At 41.8% G+C, this 23,942-nt stretch overlaps 1 protein-coding gene across 11 annotated transcripts in view; it reads left to right on the top strand.

Moving 5' to 3' along the window:
• The window catches only part of Dnm3 (dynamin 3), a 478,966-nt gene that overhangs the window by 172,712 nt on the left and 282,312 nt on the right, over positions 1-23,942 (top strand). For all 11 annotated transcript variants that reach the window (XM_063272014.1, XM_063272015.1, XM_006250141.5 and 8 more), the window contains exons 11-12: positions 7,858-7,944; positions 16,790-16,860. In XM_063272014.1, coding sequence (XP_063128084.1) covers positions 7,858-7,944; positions 16,790-16,860 — 158 coding nt within the window. The remainder of the gene's footprint in view (positions 1-7,857; positions 7,945-16,789; positions 16,861-23,942) is intronic.

Genomic DNA, 23,942 nt, shown 5'->3' with positions numbered 1-23,942 from the left:
ACCTGAAAACCTGAGTGATTCCCAAATTTACACCCCCAGAACAAACGTCTGTGTCAGTAGATTGATGAGAAAAAGTTCCATTTAGCTCATGGTTTTAGAGAAGATCCAGGCTTCCAAGGCCGAGAAAGTGTGTGGTGCTGGGCATGTTGTGCAGCTGCTTAGATTACATAAACCAGGAAGCAGAGTCTGAATAGAACCCATGGCACGCATAACTTTGAGAGATCTGTGTCTAACCACTCAGTTCCTCTAGTCAGGCCCCGTTGCTTCAAAGATACATAGCCTTCAAATTAGTGGCACAGACTAAGGGCGATGGTTTCCAACAGAGGCTATGGGCAAACATTACAGATTCAGTCCAGGACACTGTCTCCCAACTACGCCCTATCCTTGCTTAAGTTCTGAGGGTTCTGCTGGTTGCCTACTGATCCTCTGACCTCCAAGCTCAGTACCCTGAGATCCACCCTCCTCTGTGCTGTTATCAGAGTAGTCTTTGCAAGTTCAGACATATATCTTTGTCTGCTTTATTAAGATGAATGCCCTTTCAAGCCTGGAGCATAAAGCTGAAATCTCTTAGGTTTGCATTTCACCGTCTAATTTCCAAGTCCTTGTCCATCTATGTTTACTGTCAAGCTGCTTGTTGTGGCCACTGTTCCCTCCCCCTCCAAAGTTTTTCTTGCCTCTGGCATCTGTACACGTGATTCTTCTTGCCTGGAATGCCTCCCTTTCCCCCTCTTGTCTTTCTCAGTCATTTGTCATTTATAAAGACCCAGCACACTCTTCGTCTTCTCCTAACTGCCTTCCTGGAGGCCCCTGTGAGTCCTCTCCCGGCCCCTTTCCGTACTCCTTTCTCCTCGCTTCACTTGCTAACCCACGTCTGTTTCTCTCATCATGCCTGAGATTGGGTGCGGGAGTCTGTATGTGTTCATTCGTTCCTGTGAGCCCTCGCCTCTTGCTGATAGTAAATTTGTTTATAACAAAGAGCTGTGTTCATTTATCTTTCCAACCCTAGAACCATCTGCAATGCCTCTAACTCCCTAGGAGAGGTACTGTAGAAATATGTGTTAAAAATTTACACGTTCTTAAGTTTCCTTCAGGCTGAAGAAATATGCACCCCGTTTTGAAAGACCCTTTTAGTGGTTTCTTCAAAAATGATGACATCTGGACAGGGTTTGTTCAAGCACCTGTCATTCTTTACGCCTTATTCTGACACCCAAGGCCTTTGGACTTAGTTCTGCCATCAATCTTTTATTTTAAAACTAGTCTAATTAAAATTAAAAGGTTTTTTTTCCAGGTAAAAAGCCTAATTAGTGTTACATATGCTAACACTTTATTACTTGACTCCTTTGAGCACAAGACACTGAGAAAGTGACTATATAATTTATCATTCAGTACAGGACATTCTTGAGAGTTAAAGGGAGCTATTAATACTCTCACTGTAATTAGGAGAATAAAATAGTACCGCTCCAGGCGATATAAAATGTATAGCTATTCTGGCTACATTGTAGTTCCATACTTAAAAGCCTTGTTTTTATTTATACCCCTCACGTTGATTGCTTCATGTGTAAAATCCTTTAACATTTTCCCCTTTATGCCACATGAACATACATTAGCTTAAAACATATGGGGTTTATGTGTGTGTGAGCGCCACAGAGCAAAGCTAATTTTTTTTTTTTTTTGCTCTGGGGAATACATTCCTCCTCAGATATTTTCTCACTGTCATGTCTGAGCACAGCATAAGAAGACAGCTTTTTATAACCTGTTTGGCCTCTCTCAGGGAAATCTCAGCATTGGAATTTCTCTGGTGGGCATCAGGTTTTGTCCGCCTTCCTTTACCCCCTCTCCTCTGGTGCACTGTCTCAAGGTCCTGAAGCTCTTTGCAGGAAGCACGGGACCGGGAGGAACAACTTGTTTTTTTGACCACAGTTTAGCAACTGTGTCATTTATCAACCTCTTGGGAAATCACATTGTTGGATCGCTATAATACCAATTAATTGATCTCCCCCTCACTGCTTAGAATAAAAAAAATTGCCATAAAAAAGATAACCTTACTTTAGTTTTCTGTTAGAAATCCAGGCAAGAACTTGGCATTAAAAGGGACTGTTTGAAGAAAAGCCCAGTTCTGTGGCTTGTTAGGTCAGTCAAGATCTGGCCCTGAGTCCATATAAACTAAAGAAGAAACTCTAAAGACCTGACTGGGGTTTCAGCACCCTGCATGATCTTGCTCCCCTTTCGTCTCTAAATTCACCTTCCTCCTCCTCCTCTCCTCTTCACTGCGGCTGCACTTCGTGCTGAAGAGACAGGGCAGAGGAAACTTTGCTTTTCTTTCTGTTCCTTGAGGTATCTGCAAAGATCAAAACTTTATTTGCTTCAAGTCTGTGCTCAAAGGCCTTTGAATTTTCTAACTATGATTTCAATAATCTCTCCAACCCCAAACACTCAGGAGACTCCCCCGGTCTTTGTCTTACCCGGCTCCTTTTCTTCTCGGCACACTTGCCTGTGTGAATTATAACCCGGATGTCTCTTGTTGTTGGGCAATGAAGGGACCCTGAGAATGTACGCTCTGACGATGGGGGCTTGATTTGCTGAACTCAGTTCTAGTTCCAACCCAAGACTGTCCCTTTTCCCCAACAGTAGTTTTGAATGCCTAAATGGAAGGAAATGGAAATCACATCTTGTTGATGTAGCAGATGACAGTCAGCATGGCTGAAGTAGGTTGGAAGGAAAAGACACAAAACATGGAAGGGGTTCAGTGTGGCCTATGTTGATGCACTGTGGCTTTCCATTTCTCTACATCTGGCTGGTTATTGTTTGAAGCTTTTAGTGGATGCTATAGAAAAATCTAGGTCCTATGCTTAGCTCTTCCTCCTGTCTCCAGTTTTTCTTCTTTTCCAACTTAAATGCTCATTAATGTGTCTACCAAAGGTAAACTCAGGACGACGGAGGAGGCGAAAACCCGACTGAGAGCTTCAGGTACTGTTTTGACACAGTGTCAACCCACTCCGACCTGCCTGGATGCTTTCCGCATTCCTTAAGAGACCTAGTGCGCGCCCTTACCAACAGCCTTTCAGCTCTATTCTATATGAGGTTGGACCTTGAAATTTCAACTCCTTAGTATTCGCTGGGTAACACGCAAGTTCTCTTTATGTCTCCGTTTAAAAGTTTTTCCACCACACGCCTCATCACTTCTCCCTCCAGTTGCAGAAATTATTTGAGGTTTAGAGATTTGGAATTCGCTCACTTGGAGGAGGGCAGCTGACAAATTTCTTGCTTGGTACTCACTTTATCCAAGTTAGCCAGGAGCTGGCTCCTTTCTCCCACCCCCCACTGGCTTTGCAGATTTCCCAAACGCCATTTGTAAAACAGAAAATATTTCTGTGCCACGAGGAGGAGCCTCACCGTTTCCCACAGCTCTGGACTGAAATCACTCCTCACTTCCAATCCTTTGCGAACGTGGGTGGCTGCAGCTCCCCTTTGTTCACAACATTTTCTTTAGACGATGACAATTTTTCTCATCTCTTGAATACATCGAGCAAGATGCCACACATGTGTAAAGGGTTGCTTTGAGGGTAACACGCCTATTTTATAGAAAATGAAATAAAATTTAAATGTTTTCATGTACAGCACAATTCTAATTTCTGGTTGGTTCATAACATGTGGCCAGCATCTGAAGGGTTATAGCTTTTAGAGTAAAACAAACAAACAAAAACAACTTATATATGTGGCCAGTGAGACTCACAAAGTCAGGTCTAATAGATACAAGAAACTGTTCTGGTTCTGGCTTGTTTTCTCTGGGATCCCTGCTACAGGTTCTGGAATGGTAGTGATTACCCAACGATCTGAGTTTTTTGCTTGAGGCATCAGTCCAGTTAGTCTTGAGGCCATAGAAAACTTGGCTGGTTCATGCTTATCCCCGGAGAAACTATGATCAAATCAATTAATGTTTAGTAAGTTTTATAAGTGAGTAATTTTTGTTTTATTGGATGGAAATACCTTTCAAGTGTTTCTTTTACCTTCAGAGAAAAATGTCGTTAACACTGAAATTTGTATATAGAAGTTCCCCCAAATAATTATACACAGCCCTAAATAGCACTTAAACTATTGGGCATAATTAAGATGTAGTTTTGCACTTTTGCATTGTAATGTTACTTTCTCTCCAAACGTGTGTAATTAAAATTTTCTCAGAGTCAAGAATTCAAGGGATGGATGCTGAGATAAATATAAGTTATGTTACTTCTTTACTGAATCTTTATTATTTAAGAATAGTCAAATGATTTGAGCAAGAAGGAATTTAGAAGTAATTTGCCATTTAATCAGTGTACAGTGTGACTGGAAATTTCGGCCTCATTACGAGGGCATTAAATCCCAAGGCATTCTTAGGAAAGGTTTAACGATTGGTTTCTTTGTGTTTTCTCTCTTGCTTTTTGAAGACATTTCCCCTGTGTGGCTATATATTTATATAGTTAACCAGCCACTGCAGACGGTAAGATTCATTATCAGGTGCTGTGACACATAGGGAACACAGGGCCAGGGGATGGCAGTTGCCTAGTGAGTGACTGATATGATATAAATCAAGAAATGTAACATTTCTATAACTAGTAGCAAAACTTTCCTTCCCTGATTCCTTATGAATAATTTATAGAATGCAAGTAATTAATGGGGAATTAAGGTCTAAATACAGTGCTTCTTTAGATCAATGTTATTTAGGCAGACGTGATTAGAATTCTTTGCAATGTAGGCTTTTAATTGAACACCTTGAGAGTTATGATGATTTAAATGACTGTAGAAATTGTAATTGCACCTTAAGCAAGCGATACGGCAGGGAGGCAAGCACAGAGATGGCAATCAAGACAGAGAATGTTTGAGAGCAGGAAGGAGGGCTGCACCAACTCTTCTGAGCCGAGGGGGCAGAGGCATCAGAACCCAATCAGAAATCATTCTGAATGTCAGAGGACTTTGACGCCCCCTTCCCTGTGTGCATCAGAGGAACTGAGCTTCACGTATGTGAACCCACAATGGAAATGAACATTTTGGCACATCACACCCTCAGAATCCTTTGCAGATCAGGCACATGGCTGATGTAATTGTTTCATTGATGTCTTTCAGTGATTCTCATGGCTAGCGTTGCCTGGTGTTGTCTCTAGTCCTCCATCCATCCCACATCCCCAAACACATGCAAGGTCAGGGCTTTCATTTTTTCTTTTTCTTTTCAGTTTTTTTGTTTTGTTTTCTTATAATTTAGTACATTTGCTTTTGTGTCAGTTGTTGGTACAAAACTGCAGCCTGCTTTCACAATATAATTGAGCTCAGTGGGTAGCAAGCTTAGAAAGATGAGCACATGCACACACACATGCACACACACACACACACATGCACACACACACACACACACATGCACAATGCATCCAAGCACAAATACATATGCCCATGTACAAAGTACTCTTCCCTTTCTTCTCTCCTAGCCATCCACCACTCTCCTTCATTCCCTCTCAAACTGATGGCCCCTTTTTCTTTTATTATAAGCCTCATAAAAGATACTCTGCAGCGTTCTCAAAGTGTCAGACTGTGGTTTGACTAATAGACTCTCTGGTGGAGTGTTTCTGAAATGGGAAATTTATTTGTGTCTTGCCAATAACCCATGAAGATTTTGAAAAAAAAGTACATCTCAAGGTTCAGATAAGACCGAGTTAATATTTCTCTGTCTCTATCTCTCTGTCCCTGTGTGTGTGTCAGTGTCTCTGTCTCTGTCTGTTTCTCTCTCTCTCTCTCTCTCTCTCTCTCTCTCTCTCTCTCTCTCTCTCTGTGTGTGTATGTGTTCATGTATATATGGTATGCCTTTGTGGAGAGGCCAGAGGACAACCTCAGATATTGCCCACCTTATTTTTTGAGGCAGAATCTCTTATTGGCTTGGGACTTGTCATGGAGTCTGCCCTTGCTGGCCAGTGAGCTTCAGAACCTTTCCTTTTTCAACCTTTCCAGGACTGAGATAACAGACATGTGTAGCCATTCACAGACTTTGTATTTTACACAAGTTTCTGGGACATCAGACTTGGTCTGCATAATTGCATAGCAAGTGCTTTTCCTTACCGGGCTATGGAAATATGGAAATAGTCCTGTGTTTTTTGATAGCAATATGAAAATACTCTACTATAGAAATTGCTGTGGAGGAGTAAATGGATATATAGTTAAAAGAGTCACTACTCTTAGTAGTGTAGCTTGTTTGCTCAGCTTTCTCTGTACTCAGGCAGTTGACTTGCAAACGTTCGAAACCCCAGCTCTGAGGACTGTAGAGGCTTGCTGCAGCTTGCCAACTTCCAGCCTAGCCAAGAGTAAGCCAAGACTAAGTTCAGGGAGCGAATCTGCTTCAAAGAAATGGGAAGAGAGTTATTGAAAAGGCACCCACACTCTAGTCTAGTCTCCAGGCACGTGAACATGCCCATCCATGCATAAGCACATACAGTCAGTCACATAGGCATGCATACATGTGCATAAATAAATTAAAATAAACACATTAATTGAAAACATAATTTGTAATGGCCACTTACAAATGGGCCTACTTTGTTTATTATCATTGGATACTTAGGTATTAAGTTTCTGTTTGTCTCATTTTGCCATTCCGATTAATCTTGTAATAAAAGTCTTTATGATTTTATCTCAGAATTCTGGGAGGTTGTTATGTTGAAATGTGTCTGTCTGTCCTGTGTGTGTGTGTGTGTGTGTGTGTGTGTGTGTGTGTGTGTGTGTGTGTGTCTGTGTAAGAGAGAGAGAGAGAGAAAGAGACATTGTGTGTGATTTGAGGTTCTCGATAAATATTTCCAACATTTTCCTCAGGGAGTCTGCCTTCATTGACTCTCAGCTAAACCACATGGGTCTCAGTCTAACTTCCCTGGTTGTCTTACAAAAGTAACAGCAGAAACATGACAACTTAGTATTCGCTCTTTCCCTCTGCAACATCACTAATTCAGTTTAATGGACTACTACATATTTACTACTTGAAACTTGTTCTTGCCTGTTTGTATTGTGCTATTTTGTTACTATTAAGGTGTAAATGTTTTCTTATCATTGAAATTCATCATTTACTTGGCATAGCCATTGGCCTGTCCATTCTTTTTATTTGCTCATGTTGTTATCTGTGCCAGAGCCACTATTTCCTTTCTGATTTTTTTTTTCAGTAGCCAAAATGTCCCGACAAATCTCCATGCTTTTTCCTGGTGTCTTAGGGTTTCTTTTGCTGCGATAAAACACCATGGTCAAAAGCAACTTGTAGAGGAAAGGGTTTGGTTCGGTTTATACTTCCACATCACAGGCCGTCACTGAAGGAACATTAATCAAGGCAGGAACCTAGAGGCAGGACTTGAAACACAGCCATGGAGGCCTACTGCTTACTAGCTTGCTCCCCATGGCTGGATCAGCCTGCTTTCTTATATACCACAAATGTATGGGTGTCCCCATGGGTGACAGTGCCCACAATGGGCTGGGCCCACTCACATCAATCATTCATTAGGAAAATGCACTACTGACTTGCCTACAGGCAAATCTTACAGAGGTGTTTCCTTTATTAAGAGCCCCTTTTCCAAATAAGTCCAGCATTTGTTCAGTTGACAGTGATCTATCCAGGACGCTGGGTTTCTGCTTTACTTCCTAGACAACAGCTGTGCTGGTTTTGAGGCGTCTCCTCACAGATGACAGGGGGCATCTCCTCATAGATGACAGGGCTGCTGAGGTTTTTCTCCTTCAGAAGTTCGTGTCTCTCTTTCGCTCTCAGAAAGAGTAGCCTCTATAAGGACACCACACATCTCTGTTTCTGTTTCTGTGGTACAGCCGTTTGTATGGTATTAATACCCAGACATGTTTTCTTGACAGCTGGCCAACTTCCCCAGACTTTGTGAAGAAACAGAAAGGATTGTTGCTAACCACATCCGTGAGCGAGAAGGAAAGACCAAGGACCAGGTGAGTGAGAGCCTGCCTGGTGGCCAGGTCCTTTGTGGGGAGTGGAAGGATTTTACCAAGGTGTTGGTTGGCCTTAGACCTCAATGAAGGAACACTGAAGGTTATAACAACTTCATATTTGCCTTTTATAAGTTAGATATATTACTACTGTACTAATACCTCATGCATGCTAAAATGTAAACAAGAATCCAACCCAGAAATCTAAACTTTTTAAATCATTAATAGAATTACAGAGTCAGGTATAGGGGCTCACACACAATCTTAGCTCTGGAGAGGCAGAGGTAGGGGGATTAGCCGCAAGTCTGAGGCCAGCATGAGCTGCAGTGTAAGACTCGGTCTCAGTGAACAAATCAACAACTAAGTACAGCCTGCTTCCCAAATAGTCAGCTCCCTTATTTTTCCCTTCCACCTTCTATGACCATCCTGTGTACCTTTCTAGCACATACGCACAGCTCACGGATAACCAAGTATCCATAATGCATTTTTCCTTTCAGATGGGTTTCTCACATATTAATGGCTGTGCATATGTGCGGCAGTGTATTAAAAAATTCTTAATGTTTTACTTACAGGTTTCTATGAGCTTTCCCGTGAAATGTACGTTGAGGAAAGATGTTTAGGAATGAATCTTTTAAACATTCAGAACCATCTTGCAAATTCACATGGCTCGTATAAGAAATGGCCTTGAAAGTATCTTCCAACCCTAGCTGTCTGATTCAGAGAGATTGTTTTTAAGGGAGGATACTTATTTGAGAAAAGAATAACAAAGTCTCATGTCAAGTGGCTTTTTCTTGGTTACTTATCAGCACGATAGTGGAAAATCCTGGCTTTCAAATGGTCTTCCATAACACAGCCGCAAGCATCGTGAGGAGGGAACACTGGACTTAAGCCATGTGTTCTCTCCCAAATAACAGCATGTTCTTGTGAAAATCACCTCTCAGAACTGTTGCTTGTGGTCCCTCCTCCCCTGGGCAGAAATGGGATGCCCTGCTATATGGTCTCCGAGCACCTCCGGAAGTCAGTATTCCAAGAGTTTTGTGATGCTCAGCTGAGTCGAGGAAGGGACAAAAAGAAAAAGAGGAAAGAAAAAGAGAGATAGTAGAAACTGCAAAAAGAGAGACACACGTGGCTTTCATAGAGTCAGTGCAGATGGACAGTGGAAGCAGGAAGTGAGGGGAGAGTGTTGGAAGCTTGGCAGGCTGTGACATTTGCGAGGGACCCCAGTGAAAACCATTTCTCTGCTTAAGCTCAGGACTCATTGTTACTACTTTTTATCAGCGTGCTTTGAAAATTAATTACCCACTATTTATAATTTCCACTTGTTTTCCAGCTTTTACGATCTTGAATAGCAGCCCAAAGTAGAAAATAGAGGTATTGTAACTTAGCCAACATTAACTCACGAGCCAGGGAAACGAAGCCAGGGACCAGACATATAGTCCCAAACGAGAGTTCCCCTCTCCCCGTGTAATGGACCAATAAAACTTAGTTCTATAAAATCTAATGCACATGCCTGTAATTGCAGCACGTAGGAAGTAGAGGCAGAAGAATTAGGAATTCAAGTTCATTCTCTGTTATGTAGCTAGCCAGTTCAAGGCCAAGCTAGGCTACATGAGAGTCTGTCTCAGTTTCATTGATTTTGCTGTGATAAAATAAGCCAGCTGAAAAGCAGCTTAGGAGAGAAAGGATTTCTTTTGGCCTGCGGTTCCAGGCCGTAGTCCATCACTGCAGAACTCCCAAGGTGCCTGAGACCAGAAGCAGCTCCTTCGTTCTCTCAGCCAAGAACAGAGAGAAGTGGCTATGTGGTTCTTCCTTGCTCCACCCCACTCATCTGACCAGGGCCCCCGACACTAGGTTGTATCAAAAAACAGCCCATCTCAGACCTGCTCTCAAAGTTTTCAACTATATGCATGACCATAAATAAATAACTTGTGTTTTTATGCCATAACATTCAAATGATGGTATATTCATAGGGTTCCTAAGTAAAAATAATATTGAGGAAAAAAGTAATATGTTGTTTTAACCATCTTTGTGACCTTACATAGGTTAGGTGTTGACGTTTTCACATTGACTCTTCATACTTTCATTTTTTTTTCTGTTTTGCTAAAATGACATGTTCAGTTTAGCATTTGCTTTGGAACATCCAGGTGCCAGTGTCCAAGAACCAGCCCCAGAGTTCACAAAACTCAAGAGTGTGAGCGACAGATCGGTGACTACACGACTTAGGTTTATCCTAGACTTTCTAACTGAAGCCCATCCTGGCTTGCAGAGCCAAGGATATACATCAGAAGACATAAGCTTCTGAAGTGACCAGGACAAAAGGCAGTACTTCTGGCTGGGATATACTTATTTTATGCCACGTTAACATCAAAGAGTCAGGCACAGTATCGACATCGGAGTCTGATCCTAGCAGTCCCAGCAGCCTGATAGTGCTGTGCATTTAGAACATCTTGAGAAGCTACACGAGAGTGTGTGGGGTGTGGTCTAGGGCTACTCAGAGGCAGTCATAGCGATAAGGATTCAGAAAGGCGATGGTTGAGTCAAGGTAAATCCCTACGTCATTGTTGTGATGTATGCCAGGCTAACTCCTTGTGCCACTGGAGGTCTAATTGTTGTTACGATAGTAGACTCTGAACTTAGACCACCTGAACATCAAGACCAAGTTCTAACTCTTACTTTCTAAGTAAAACCTCATAAGTTATTTGCATTCCTTTAAACTATTTAGTGGTGTGCGTGTGTGTGTGTGTATGTGTGTGTGTGTGTGTGTGTGTGTGTGTGTGTGTAGGTGCATGTTTGCCATGACATACAGAAGACAATCTGTGAGAACCAGTTCTCTCCATTATGCTAGTTAGAAACATCAAGCTCAGGCTTGATGGCAAGTGCCATTGTCTCTACCTGATGAGTTATTCCAGGGTTCCAACTTGCACACACACACACACACACACACACACACACACACACACCCCTGTCAATTTCCTTACCCTGGGGATAAACAACGGTGGTTAACTCATGGGCATCTGTAAAGGTGAAATGGAGAATCTGCACACAGTTCTTTGTTCCGGTTACTTACCTTTGCATCACTGTGAACATAATACACGACAGAAACAACTCAAGGGAGGGAAGTCGAATTGTGTATCCCCTCTCCCTCTACAGTCCCAATGACAAACCAAGTTGCAAATCTACCAAGGTTCACTCTGTGGAACCAGTGAGTTTATTAGGCTTTCTTACAGAGCAATGGCTCAGTAGCTTTCGGCAGGAGAATGGGTGCCCTTAAAGCAGTCGCTATAGAAGGTCTTTACCCACTGTGGATGGTGATGCCTCCATGGTTACGTAGATGGAGTCCCCTCCATGAACTCCTTCCTAGATGTAGCCTCTAGCCCAAAGGATCTCAACCTATGGACCACGAAGTAGCAACAAAAATCATTTTGTGGCTGGGCGTCACCACGACATGAAGAACTGTATTAAAGGGTCACAGCTTTAGGAAGGTTGAGATTCTCTCAGAGACTCAAAGGCCATGTGCTGTTAGTTCAGAATTGCATACAACTGATTGGACGGGTTGGCAGGATATTCAGGTAGGGGACCTATGACCCTCTCCCCAATCCTTCTAAGAGGGAAAGTCAATAGTCAGCAAACCCAGCTGTGATGATCTTTGGTGAGCAGGCATGACCTAATTGCAAAAACACAGTAGTTTGGCTCAGGTAGCCCTGCACAACACATGGTCATAACTTTCAAAGACTCACCCAAGGCAACACACTTCTTCCAGCCAGGATCCACCTCCAAAATTTCAGCAATCTTCCACAATAGCACCATTATCTGGGGAACAAGTACTCAAAAGGTAAGCCCACAGGAGACATTTCAGATCCAAACTGCAGCATTTTATGGAAAATGCCGAGATACATGTCTGGCCTGAACAGTAGTCAGGAGCCTTTTGGCGATGGCTGTAGTGACCTCTGATGGCCTAGGTGGCTGAATCTGGGGAACACTTTCACACATGGCCCCCTGCGAGCAGGATGTTGTAGAGGTGACTGTTATTTATCAAGGGGAAGTCTTCTAAGGGAGTTTGAAGTTCTATAGCTGGGATCTCTGATGGCTGGAATCTGCCCAGTACCCCAAACACTCTCGAGGTCCTACTGTTACCTTGTGCAGCCACTTGGATTTTCTCTGAGGGCTCTAAATGCTTTAACAGCTACAGCTGTTTACCTGCCAATGCGAGTGAGCTCATTTTCCTTCCCCCCCAGAGCATTTTTCCACATATTTTTCTTTTTTTGCTCCTAATTCTTTCTGTGAATCTTACTAAAAGCAGCTAGCAATAAGCCATACCACATGCCTGAATTCTACGCTGTCTTGAAGTTCCCATACCAAATAATCGGTCCATTGCTTTTTTAATTCAGCCTGAAACAGTTCAAGAGGCCAAACACAGACAAATTCTTTGCCAGAACAGAATAATCGTACAATGTAAAACATTCAAGGTTTTAAAAATCCCATATCTCCATATTTTCAAATCCTTCCTGCAAACCAGTTCCAAAGACCGAGGGACTACACAGTCAGTTGAGTCACGACAATTGTATGTCTCTAGTGCCTATCTGTATTCGTTACTTTTGCATTATTGAGACTACAGCATCTGGATAAGCAGCCTAAGGAGGGAATACTTCTGTTGGTTTACAATTTCAAAGAATTACAGTCCATCATGGTGGCACGATATGGGGAAACCTCACAGTTTGGTGGAAGGAGCAAGGGACCGAGTCTGTTCACAGACTGGCAAACCAGGAAGCAAGGAGTGAAACTCGAACCAGGGTTGGATGTAATTGTCAAGGGCCCACCCCTAGTGACTTCTGCCAGATAGCTCTACAGCAGGGTTCCAGAACTTCCCCAACAGCACCATGAAGTAAGGCTTTGAAGCATGAACATGTGAGTAGCATTTTCAGATTAAAACCGTAGAATTAACTTGAGCCGTTATTCACTTCTTGAGGCATGGTAGAGAAGGTTTCCCAGTTTTGACTGCAGGGAAACCTTCTGTCTGTGTCTCTGATGTACTAATTAATCCATTCTCCAAGAGGGAGGCTAGACATGGGGTGGGTGTCTCACTCTTTTTTTAAGTATTTATTTATTTACTCACATGTGGGAGAGTGTATAAGCACATGTGTGAGTCTATGTGTGTGTGTGTGTGTGTGTGTGTGTGTGTGTGTGTGTGTACAAGTCTGCACAGAGACTAGAGGTTCTTCTTTAGACCTTCAGAAGTCTCTGAATATGAGCTAGTATAGTGGTTCTCAACCTGTGGGTGTGACCCCTTTAGGGTTGAACAACTCTCTTCCACATAGGTCACTTATCACACATCTTGCATATTGCATGTTTACATTATGATCCATAGCAGTAGAAAAATTGCAGTTATGAAGTAGCAGTGAAATCAATCTTATGCTTGGGTCACTACAACCTGAGGAACTGTATGAAAGGGTCACAGCATTGGGAAGGTTGAGAACCACTGGACTAATGCTTTCTTGGCTAGCCTAGAAGGCATCAAGCTCCACCAACCACCCCATACCCCTCTCAGCTAGGGCACAGGCATATGTTGGGTTCCCAGCTTATTTTGGGTACTGGGATCCAGATACCCATCGCCATGATTATGCATCAAGTGCTCTTTAAACCACTGAGTCCTCTGTCTAGTTTGAAGTTTCTCTCTTAAAGGAGTAACCTGAGTGCCCATTCTGGTATCCAGTCACCACCTCTAGAAGCTTGTGGTCCTAGATTCCTGGCCTAGACTTAACAGGAGAAACATGTTTTGGAAATGTAATCATGTCATTTTGGATAGATAGCCATTTACATGCTGGGCTGTGTGTTGTTTTGAACCTTTGTACTGTTGAAACATCTCATCAGAGTGCCCCATCCCCTCAAGTTCCCATGTCTTTGCAATACTTTGAGACATTCCTACCATTTACTTTCTTTTAAAAAGATTTTGTAAATCAAAGTGTTAACCACCCCTGCCCAGGAAACATTGAGGGTGGAAAAAGCATCTTCAAATTAAACATGAGAACTCATAAATCTGCAAGTTTTGTTCTTAAAGGTCTTTAAAACATCATATGCGCCAGCTATCCTTTTAGCTATTTCCATATGCCTAATTGCACGTCAAAGTAGCTGTCTCCATGAGTTACTGCTGCTATAAGGAGCAGATTTGTTTTTCTTCAACCATTATTCAGTAACTGGATAAAACCACAGAGAGAAAGTCTGAGAAAGTGAAAAAAAAAAAAAGAAGAAAAAAAGTACCATTTTCTTCATTCCCCACATGCAACCTGGCTGTTATCCTGGCGTGAACCCAGACTCCCCATTTCCAGGAATATGAGCGAGAACAGCCATAGCTTTTCTTTTTCCACTTTTCCAAACTGCAGTCCAAGTTAATGTGCATCTCTGCCCAGGGTGCTCACAGTAGCTGTGGATTACGCTGGCAACCATGTGGCTATTTCACTCTTCGTGCCTGAACAATTTACTTGTACTTAAACATTATACTTTACAGGTATGCAATCTTGGCAAATGAGTCTGGAGAATATAATATCTCGGAGGATCTGACTTGATTTGTGGGAGAATAGGGGTGACACTATAGGTAAATTAATAACCATTCCTCAGTAGTTTTCAAAAGATTAAAAACAATTTGTGTCTGATATGGAAATTTTTTTTTCGTGAACATACAATGTTGATGGCATAATAGTCCCTGAGCTCTGGCTTAATTTTTGAGTAATGGAGTAGACCCAGAGTGATCCTTTAAATCCATCTCTGGCAGGTCCCTTTGTGATTCTCATCAAGATTTGGTCAGATGACTAGTTGAGATTAGCCACAAAAGCAAAGCCTCAGGGCTCATGGTGCTGGGTACTGAGGACTAAGTACTAATACGACCATAACTGGCCATATACTAATTAAATGGGAAGAAATTGCTCACATTAAAACAGACTATTCCTTTAGCTTCATAGATCATTAAAAAAAAAACTAAAACCACAAACATTTATTGGCCATCTATTTCATATGTGCTTGGTTCTGGGGATAAGATGAGAAGTAAGAGAAATATTTTCCCTGCTTCTGAAGACATTGGATGCATTTGGGGAGGACGGCTGTAGACTGTACCCACTTCTGTTGAGAAAACCACCAAACCAAAAAGTGACGCAAACAATTCATTACATTTGTGGCAAGCACACATAATAGGCGTTACAGTGATGTATAATGCCCGTGTGTTATAGAGTCATATCATGGCATAGGGAGCATAGGGAGGCCTGGTCCTGGAAAGTCAGAACGAGGGAAGACATCACCAAGGAAACACCCATCCTAGAATGTTCTGGAAAGCACGTGCCTTTTATCTGTCGTGATGACTCTGGTGCTCTTTAAAGACCCTGACAGTGAAGGTAGTCCATGGAGAGGCCTTCACTGTGGCTCTCAGAAACACGTCAACTGGTACAGTGCTTGCCTAGAGTGGCCCCAACTTCAGGTGTTATCTTCAGCACCAGAGACAGAGGCAGAAGGGTCAGGAATTGAGGACCATCCTTGCGTACATAGTAAGTTTATGGCTAGCTTGGGCTACATAAGAGATATTTTTCCTCTTTGTTGTCTTCCTCTTCCTCCTCTTCTTTTTCTTGTAAAAGAAAAAAGGGCTCAAAAAAAAAATGAAAGTATAGACCAGGCAGGGGTTCTTACGTTTTTGTTGTTGTTGTTGTTTGTTTGTTTGTTTGTTTACTTGTCACCAAGTCTCAGCATCCTCAAAAGGATAAAGCACAGTTAAAGGACCAAAAAGAAACATAATGAGAAGTTCATTTGAAAATGTCCAGAATAAATAAAGTCTCTCTCTGGCAATTACGGGTTAACAGAGCTTTTGCTGAAGTTTTAGTCAGATAATGAATGTCATTCCTCTGAAGCAGGTTCTGCATTTCTTCACTTGATCTTAGCCAAAGGTGGAGAAGCTGTGGGTTCTGCATTTCTTTGTGTATTCCTTTTTGGAGTTGATAAATGAAGTATTCCTATTGCTTAAAAGATAGGAGCTTAAAAGATAAAAATCGATCAAGCCAGAGGGATCAAGGACACAAGAAGACAAACAGAGTCAACTAACCTCAGCATATGGGGGCTCCATGACACTGAACCACCAACCAAAGAGCACATAGTGGGTGGGGTATACATTTGTAGCAGATGTGCAGCTTGGTATTCATGTGTTTCCTCTAATAATTGGAGCAGCAGCTGACTAGATTTCTATTCCTTGCCATTGGATCCCCTTCCCCCTACCTGGGCTACCTTGTCTGGCTTCATTGGAAGAGAATATGCTTAGTCTTGCTTGGACTAGATGTCCTAGGGCGGGTGGTACCCAAGGTGGGGCTTCCTCTTCTCTGAGGCAAAGGAGAGGGAGTAATGGAGGGAGGGATTTGTAAGGGTGGATTGAGAGGAGAGGAGGAAGGGGGATTGTAATCAGAATGCAAAGTGAGTAAGTGAATAAATCAATGTAGTTTTAAAAGAGAAAGAAATAGAAAAGGCTCAGAAAACCAAGGAATAATATTATTTATATATGCTTGCCTTTCTTAGAACAAAAACCTCTGCTTTCAAAGAACAGAATAATTCTAGATTTTGTGCTATGACAGCAAGCAGTAACTACCTGTGAACTACAATGCTATTCTCTTCACATGAGACTCAGATTTATCCACCATGTAGATTTTTAACTTACATATGTAGAGTGTAAAAGACCTCAAAAGGAAAAACCTATGTGTCATCTCAATCAAAAGATCCCTTTTAAAACACCAAATACTGGTAAATGACATGAGCAATGATTGAATTTTACCTATGAGAATTTGGAAGATGGGTCATCACAACAGTGGTTCTCTCTGTCTTCTAGGTCCTGCTACTGATTGACATTCAAGTCTCTTACATTAACACCAACCATGAGGACTTCATCGGCTTTGCAAAGTACGTGAGATAACTGATTGTCGTATGTATTCCTACTGCCTTTAAAAAAAAACACACACTTTAATTTCTACTACAGCAATACTTCCTTTTGACGGGATAGTCTGGGTTAGGGTAATTCTGAGTCCATCTACCCTAGAGCCCTGTAGTTATGGAGCAGGGAAATTTATTATTCTCTTGAGAAAAGGTGGCAGTTGTGTCTCTTGTACAACATACACAGTCATGTGTCTTCGACACTCATTATTTTTGGAAGATGATCCTCAGTTTGAAGTACCATAGATGAACAGCAATAATCGAACATTTAAAATTTCAGGGTGATAGTCTTTCTTCAATTAATGTCAAATACAATTCAAGTCGTATCATGTATAAAATAATATCAACTTCAATTCAAAGTGGGTGTAACGGTTCCCACTTGCACTCATAGCCTTTTGGAGGTTGAGTCAGGAGGATCGTTGTGAGCTGAATTCTACCAGCTTGATCTACAGAGTTAGAGCCTGTCTCAAAACACATAGACAAAGCCATAGAAATGAAATTCGAACTAACCACACATAAGATACAAAATAGTAAGCTGTTTGGACTTCCCTAGACCACAGTGAAGGGGCCTTAAAAATGTCTTTTAAAATTCAGCTGATCTGTTGAACTGACCATTTTACTTTTGATAAAATGTATATGATTTATATACCTTTGTTTATATAGCACTATTCCTCACAGGTCATGCATACAGATAATTATTCATTCATTCTGTTACGTTTTAAAAGTCTGAATTCACTATTTTCTTGGCTTGTCAATGGAACCAATGTGTGTTATGTTTTAAGAAGCTCCATTGTAGCTCTAACATGCCAATCAAGTCGTTACAATCTAAAGACTACAAAGTAGCACTTATTTTATATTAAGTATAAAAGAAAAGAGGTTATGTGCTTTTACCTGAACTGCATGTCCAAGGACAGGGTCAAAGGAAAATAAGACACACAAGAGTATCAACCCAATTTATTTTATTACACCTAGACTTAGAAAATACATATATAGACCATGTGATCTAAACTAAGTAGTGGCTCGAGAGATTTACAGGTTTGTCTTAGACAGTAGAATCTCAATTACCTAAAGGAAAGCACCTCACTCTAATTTAAGCTGTAGCTTTCATGGCTGAAGTAATGGTGTCAATCATTCTTCACCCAGTGGTTCTCACTGTTTAATGTTTCCTGGCCATTCCCATCAGTGTGCTGTGAATGAACATCTCAGAGCTCTACAATAAACATGTTCCCTTACCCAGTGTCCTTTCAACTACACTGACCACCTCTACTCTGTATGGGTGTCTGCCACATGAGCCTTCCCTGTAGACCTATGCTCTCCCTTTTGGTCCCATGGCCCTCCTCATTTCCTGCTCAGTTCATTCTGTGAAATCACTCAGCCTTCAGCCTGTATCTCTCCCTCGTTGGTCTAGACGAAGATCTGAGAATTTCTCACAGTTCTCCCTTCAGTCAGTCAACTCCAGGCAGCTCTGGTCTAGTTCCTATAGAGGAGACATAAAGACAGAAATGATCATCTGTCTTTCAGAGGGTTTGTCTAATAAGTGACATGTATGTATATAAGACCTTAAAATGACAAGCTGTTCAATTGTCTCACTGACTTCTCTGAGGAGTTTAAAAGATGGATGGTATCTTTACATCATTAGAAAGAACAGGAAGGCTGCCTTCAGTGTTGGTTTTTGTGATGGGAAAACACCAATTAGTGTCTTACAGACATATGACAGCTGTGTAAGTAAGCGAGGTGCTGTGTGTCAAAAGCAAAAAGGTTGTTATGTTGCTAGCTCAAGGCATACCCCAAGTCAAGAAGATGGACCAAAGCTCAGTGCCTTTTGAGAAGACTCAAGGCTTAAAAGTATCACAGAATCATTGTTACAATTTAAACTTTACTGAACATTGTGAGTTTTTGTCCTTTGAGATATAGTCTCATGTAGTCCATGCTTGCCTCAGACTCTTTATGCAGCCAAAGATGGCCTTGAACTCTTGATCTTCCTTCCTCCGCTTCACCACTGCTGAGTTTACAGGTGTGTGCAACCCCACCCTGCTATATTACTCCTCTTTCCTAGATCAATAGCGACCTACCTACCCATCTATCTACCTGCCCACCTACCTACCCTACCCACTTACCTATCTACCCATCGTGCTACCTAACAATCTACCTATTTACCCACCTGCCCACCTACTTACCAACTTTTCCACTTACCTACCTCCCTACCCCTCTGTCTATCTACCAATCACTCTCTGTCCTTCGCTTTCTTTCTTTTGATAGGCTAGAATTATTTCTTTTTCCAATAAATTTCAGTGTATTTTTGCCTCAGAGGCTGCAGGTATGGATACATTATTATATTGATTTTTTAGGTTTTTCAAAGAAAATGTTCAGGTCTAGAACTTTTAGATACAGCGTTCTTGCACTGTCTCTGTGATCCCGGGGATGGTTCTGATTGCCAGTGGGTTGGGCTGTATTTTGTTGGGGGAAAAGGAGATGTGCTATTAAAACTTTCCCGGAAGATTGGAATGCTGTGTGGTTCTCCCCCCAAACTTTCTTTTAAAAAACTGGTCTAGGAAACCAGCTGCCAGGTCAGGTTCCCCCTCCCCCCTTACTGATTTAACAAACAAGGAATAATCTCTGTCTTATGTTCATCTGAGAATTGTCAGAAGATAATCAATGAAATTACAAATTAGATGGAAATGTGTTAGGAAACTATGGAGTAGTCTGTTGAAGTTTCTCTCTCTCCTTCCCTCCCTTCTCCCCACTCTATCCCTCTCCCTGTCTCCCCCCTCTACTTCTCTGTCTGCCCTGTTCTCCTCTCCCCCCATTTACCTTCTCATACATAAGAACAAAATAACTTGATCACAGGACTCACGGTTCTTTTTCTTTAAAATAATGTATGTTTGTGGTGTGGTGTGGTGGGGTGTGTGAGTGTGTGTGTGTGTGTGTGTGTGTGTGTGTGTGAGTGTGTACTATACAGTACAAGTCTGTATGTATATTTGTGGTATATATAGCGTATGGTAGGCATGTGGGGTCATGTGCCCATGCACACATATGCAAGGCCAGAGGATGGAGTCGGCTGTCCTCTATCATTCTGCGACTTACTCTTTTGTTAAGACATGGTGTCTGAACAGGACGCTTACCATTCCATGCTAGGCTGGCTGGCCAGTGAGTTCCAGGGATTCATCTATTGTAGGCTCCCAATGCTAGGGTTATTGGCACCTCTAGCCATGAGTGGTTGTGTGAGTTGGGGCTGAGGATTTGAACTGAAGTCCCCATCCTTGCATGGCAAATACTGTTACCCACTGAACTATCTCCCCAGCCCTGCTGTTTTACTTTGTATTAAAGTTACAATAACTTACGTATGATTGCCTCTGGAATATTTTTAGGTGCTAATCTCATTATTCCAAAGACAATACTTAATTTTCATTGATATGTATTAACTACATAGGAATGTCTCTCAGCATGCTATTTCATTAGACGCATACAGCACACTTGATGAGATTTAGCTCTGTTTATCCTATCCCTCGTTTTTTCTAGTAATCCCATCAAAGATAATGTTTTTTCCCTAAGAATCAAAGGTAAATGTTCTTTCCATTTGTATGCGGGGTACATTTCAGTGTGATGTGAGGTAATAATGAAGATGGGGAAATGTTCATTTCAAAATCACTTTGAAGGATTGTGGTATTTTCTGTGCTTTTAAAATTAAAAAAATATGGTCGTAGCTATAAATTTTAAAGTTGGCAGGAATGCTGTTTCCATCAAGGAGGAAAAATCAAGCCATATTTGAAGAGAATTATGTAAGTATTTCTTAGTTCCAAAGATAGAAAAGAAAGGTCTAGGACTGAAGAAAATAGGCTCCTGGTTCCTAAGAGTTTCAGGGAGCTGTCACGAGAGCACCAGCTCTCAGGTTTGTGGGATGGTGATAGATGTAGGCACGTGTGACGTTTGCAACGGATCTGACTTTTTGATGTAAAGTTTTGTTGTTGTTGTTTTTTTAAGGAAAAGCAAATGCTAAAATTAGACTAACAGAATCTTTACTTTTAGGGCAGTGTTCAGAACATCTCAGGGTTCTTGCTGCCACAAAATCTATTCTCCACTGAAAGGCTTCTTTTTCCACCCTCACAGTTGTTTGTTAACTGTGGGTCATAAAATATGTGCCATGTGCAATAAGCCTCAGTAAGCTCTGCTGAAGGCTGGCCTTGGAATTTCCTGACTTCTAAAACTTGGTATTTCAACTATAACAATATAATTTCTGAACCTAAAAGTTCAACATTTCAGATGAAAATATCAACTTTCCTCATGACTTAAGAGATTTTAATGTGTCCTTCTTCCTCGTTGGGGAAAACAAATCTTCTAAATTATATTTTCTGAGGTAACCTACCTCATCTTTGCTATTTGAGAAAATAAGACCTGGGCCAGTTGTCTGTCAGTTCCCAGCATTCCCAGCAGTCACACTGTTTGAACAGAAGGGCAAATGCCTTCGCCGAATGTCTTGGGAAGTGAAAGTTCAAATTCTTGTGCCCTTCTTGCGTCCATTCTTGGACACAAATTGCCTCTCAAGTCCCTGAGATTTATGCAGTTCGTGGTTCAAGAGAAGCAAAGCCCCAGCCATGGACCATTAAAGACACATCCCCCCACGGTAAGCAGCAGACCCCAAGGTCAGTTTAGCTTCCCGTCTGCTGAGGAGATCTGAACACCTGTTTTCTCACACTTGAAACGATACAGTGAGCTTACTTCAGATCTTGTTATGTGAGCACCATGAAAATGCTGGGGGCTGGGGGACCCTCACTGTGTCCCTTTCCTGATCCAAGGAATGCCTCTGTGGCCATTTATCAAAGGCAGCGAGTTTAAACCTTCCACTAAACGCCAGAGCCAGCAGGACAGAGCCTTTCCCTGCTACATTCATTTTTCTTTCATGTTTCCCTACAGCAAAGTAACTTGTAGAGCAATGGCATTCCTTGTCTACTCTTCACACAAGAGTGTCCCCTCTCCTGTGCAGCCAAAGCTTGACTAACAGGGTATAAGAGGGGTTTTTGTTTCTTTTGTTGTTGTTTTGGGTTTTTCAGGGTGTTTTGTTTTTGTTTTTGTTTTGTTTTGCTTTTGACTCATATCCAAGTTTAGGGATAAAATGTTTGAATGTTTGGTCCCTGACTGGGATGGTTATCAGGTAGAACTCTTAAGTTTGGGCAAATTGAGAAGACACTGAAAGGGTTTCCTTTACTTCAGCGTAAAGGGTGCAGAGAGTGGGAGACAGAGTCTTCCCTGAGAGAGAGCACACTGATTGGTTACCCATTGCCGAAAGATCAGCCCTGAAAACATACACACAAATAACATTATGTATTGAACAGGTTGTATTTTTGTATTGAGAAACATATATATATATATATATATATATATATATATACACACACACATATATGTATGTGACAACAATTAATTAAAGAGGTCATGAATTTGCAAGAGAGAAAGAGGGGTATATGGATGGTTTGGAGGGAGGAAAGGGAGAGGGGAATGATGAAATTATATTATAACCCCCCAAAATAAATAATTTTTTTTTGGTTCTTTTTTTTCGGAGCTGGGGACCGAACCCAGGGCCTTGCGCTTCCTAGGTAAGCGCTCTACCACTGAGCTAAATCCCCAGCCCCTAATAATTTTTTAAGATAAAAGAGCATCACCCATTCAAGAGAGTTATAAAGTCCAGTGTTCCAAGCGTCATTTTAAAGATAAGTGGGTTTTTAGTCTGAAACCGGTTTTAAATTTTTTACATTATTGAGAATTCTGGATGAGCACTGTATATCATTTCTACTCATCCTTCTCTCCTCCCCAACTCGTCCCATGCTCCCCAGCTCCCTCTCAACCTCACACTGTCTTCAACTGTTGTATATGTATGCCTACACTCTTACGGAGTACATTCAATGGTACTCACATGTGCATGCATATAGGACTGGCCAGTGTGGACTATATCACCCATTGCAGAGATTATTCCTGGGGAAAAAAACTTCCCTTCTGTCAACCGTTAAAGGTTGGGGCCCTATGAGTGTGCTGCCATTTGGGTTATTAGCACGTCAGCTGGTGATGTCATCATCATGCAGGTCATATTCAGGTAGCCATACTGTGAGATTTGGTGGGTACAGCTTTCCTGTTATGTCTACCTGGCAGCAGGTGTCCTGGTCCCTTGGCGAGTTCTCTCTCTCTCTCTCTCTCTCTCTCTCTCTCTCTCTCTCTCTCTCTCCCTCCCTCCCTCCCTCCCTCCCTCCTTCCCTCCTTTCCCTCCCTCCTTTCCCCCTCTCTTCTCTCTCTTTGTTACACACACACACACACACACACACACACACACACACACACACACACGATTGTATACCCCTTGATGTTGCTGCAATTTTGCGATTTCCTGAGTCTTCAATGTATTGTAGATGGGTCAATTGGAGTCTCAGCACCAAACAACAACTGTCATTTTTAAGAACTCTCTTCATTCTTCACATGAATCTTAGGGGTAAGTGGTCCTTCTTTCCAGTCTTGTAATGCAATCCCATAAGATTTTCAATATAATATTTACCTAGAAACTCCCTGAAGGTCCTTTAGAAGCCCTTCACTGCTTTTTGATTCAATCTGGTTAGATGGAACCAGAGCCATAAATGGTAAGTGTCACTCCTGGGCCTCTGAGGAATGGTCTTGTCTTTTAGTAGTAACCTGAAAGAACATTCTGACAGAGCTTCTTCTTCACCCCACAGCAGCGTGCCCAACAAGCTTAGAAATGACAGACACGCTTATAGTGTGCTGATAAATGTCATATCCACTAGCTACACATGGCTACCAAGAAGTTGAAACACTCTACTGAAATAGCTAATGGAACAGAAGCGAAGTTTCAATTTAATGGCCACACTTGCCCATCAGCTATTATAATGCATAGTCCAGATTTTTAGTACACTGGATTCAGCTGTGGCCATGGTGTCCTTCATCCATGAGTCCTATTTTGCTGCTGGCTTGGTGGTGTCCTATAGTGGTGGCTATAGGAGAGGAAGGGAAATTTGGTCTTTCCATTACCCCAGGATGAGCCCAAGGTCTGCCAC

The sequence above is a fragment of the Rattus norvegicus genome, chromosome 13 (assembly GCF_036323735.1).
Source record: "Rattus norvegicus strain BN/NHsdMcwi chromosome 13, GRCr8, whole genome shotgun sequence".
NCBI lineage: Eukaryota > Metazoa > Chordata > Mammalia > Rodentia > Muridae > Rattus > Rattus norvegicus.
This window is presented reverse-complemented; position numbering and strand designations above follow the sequence as displayed.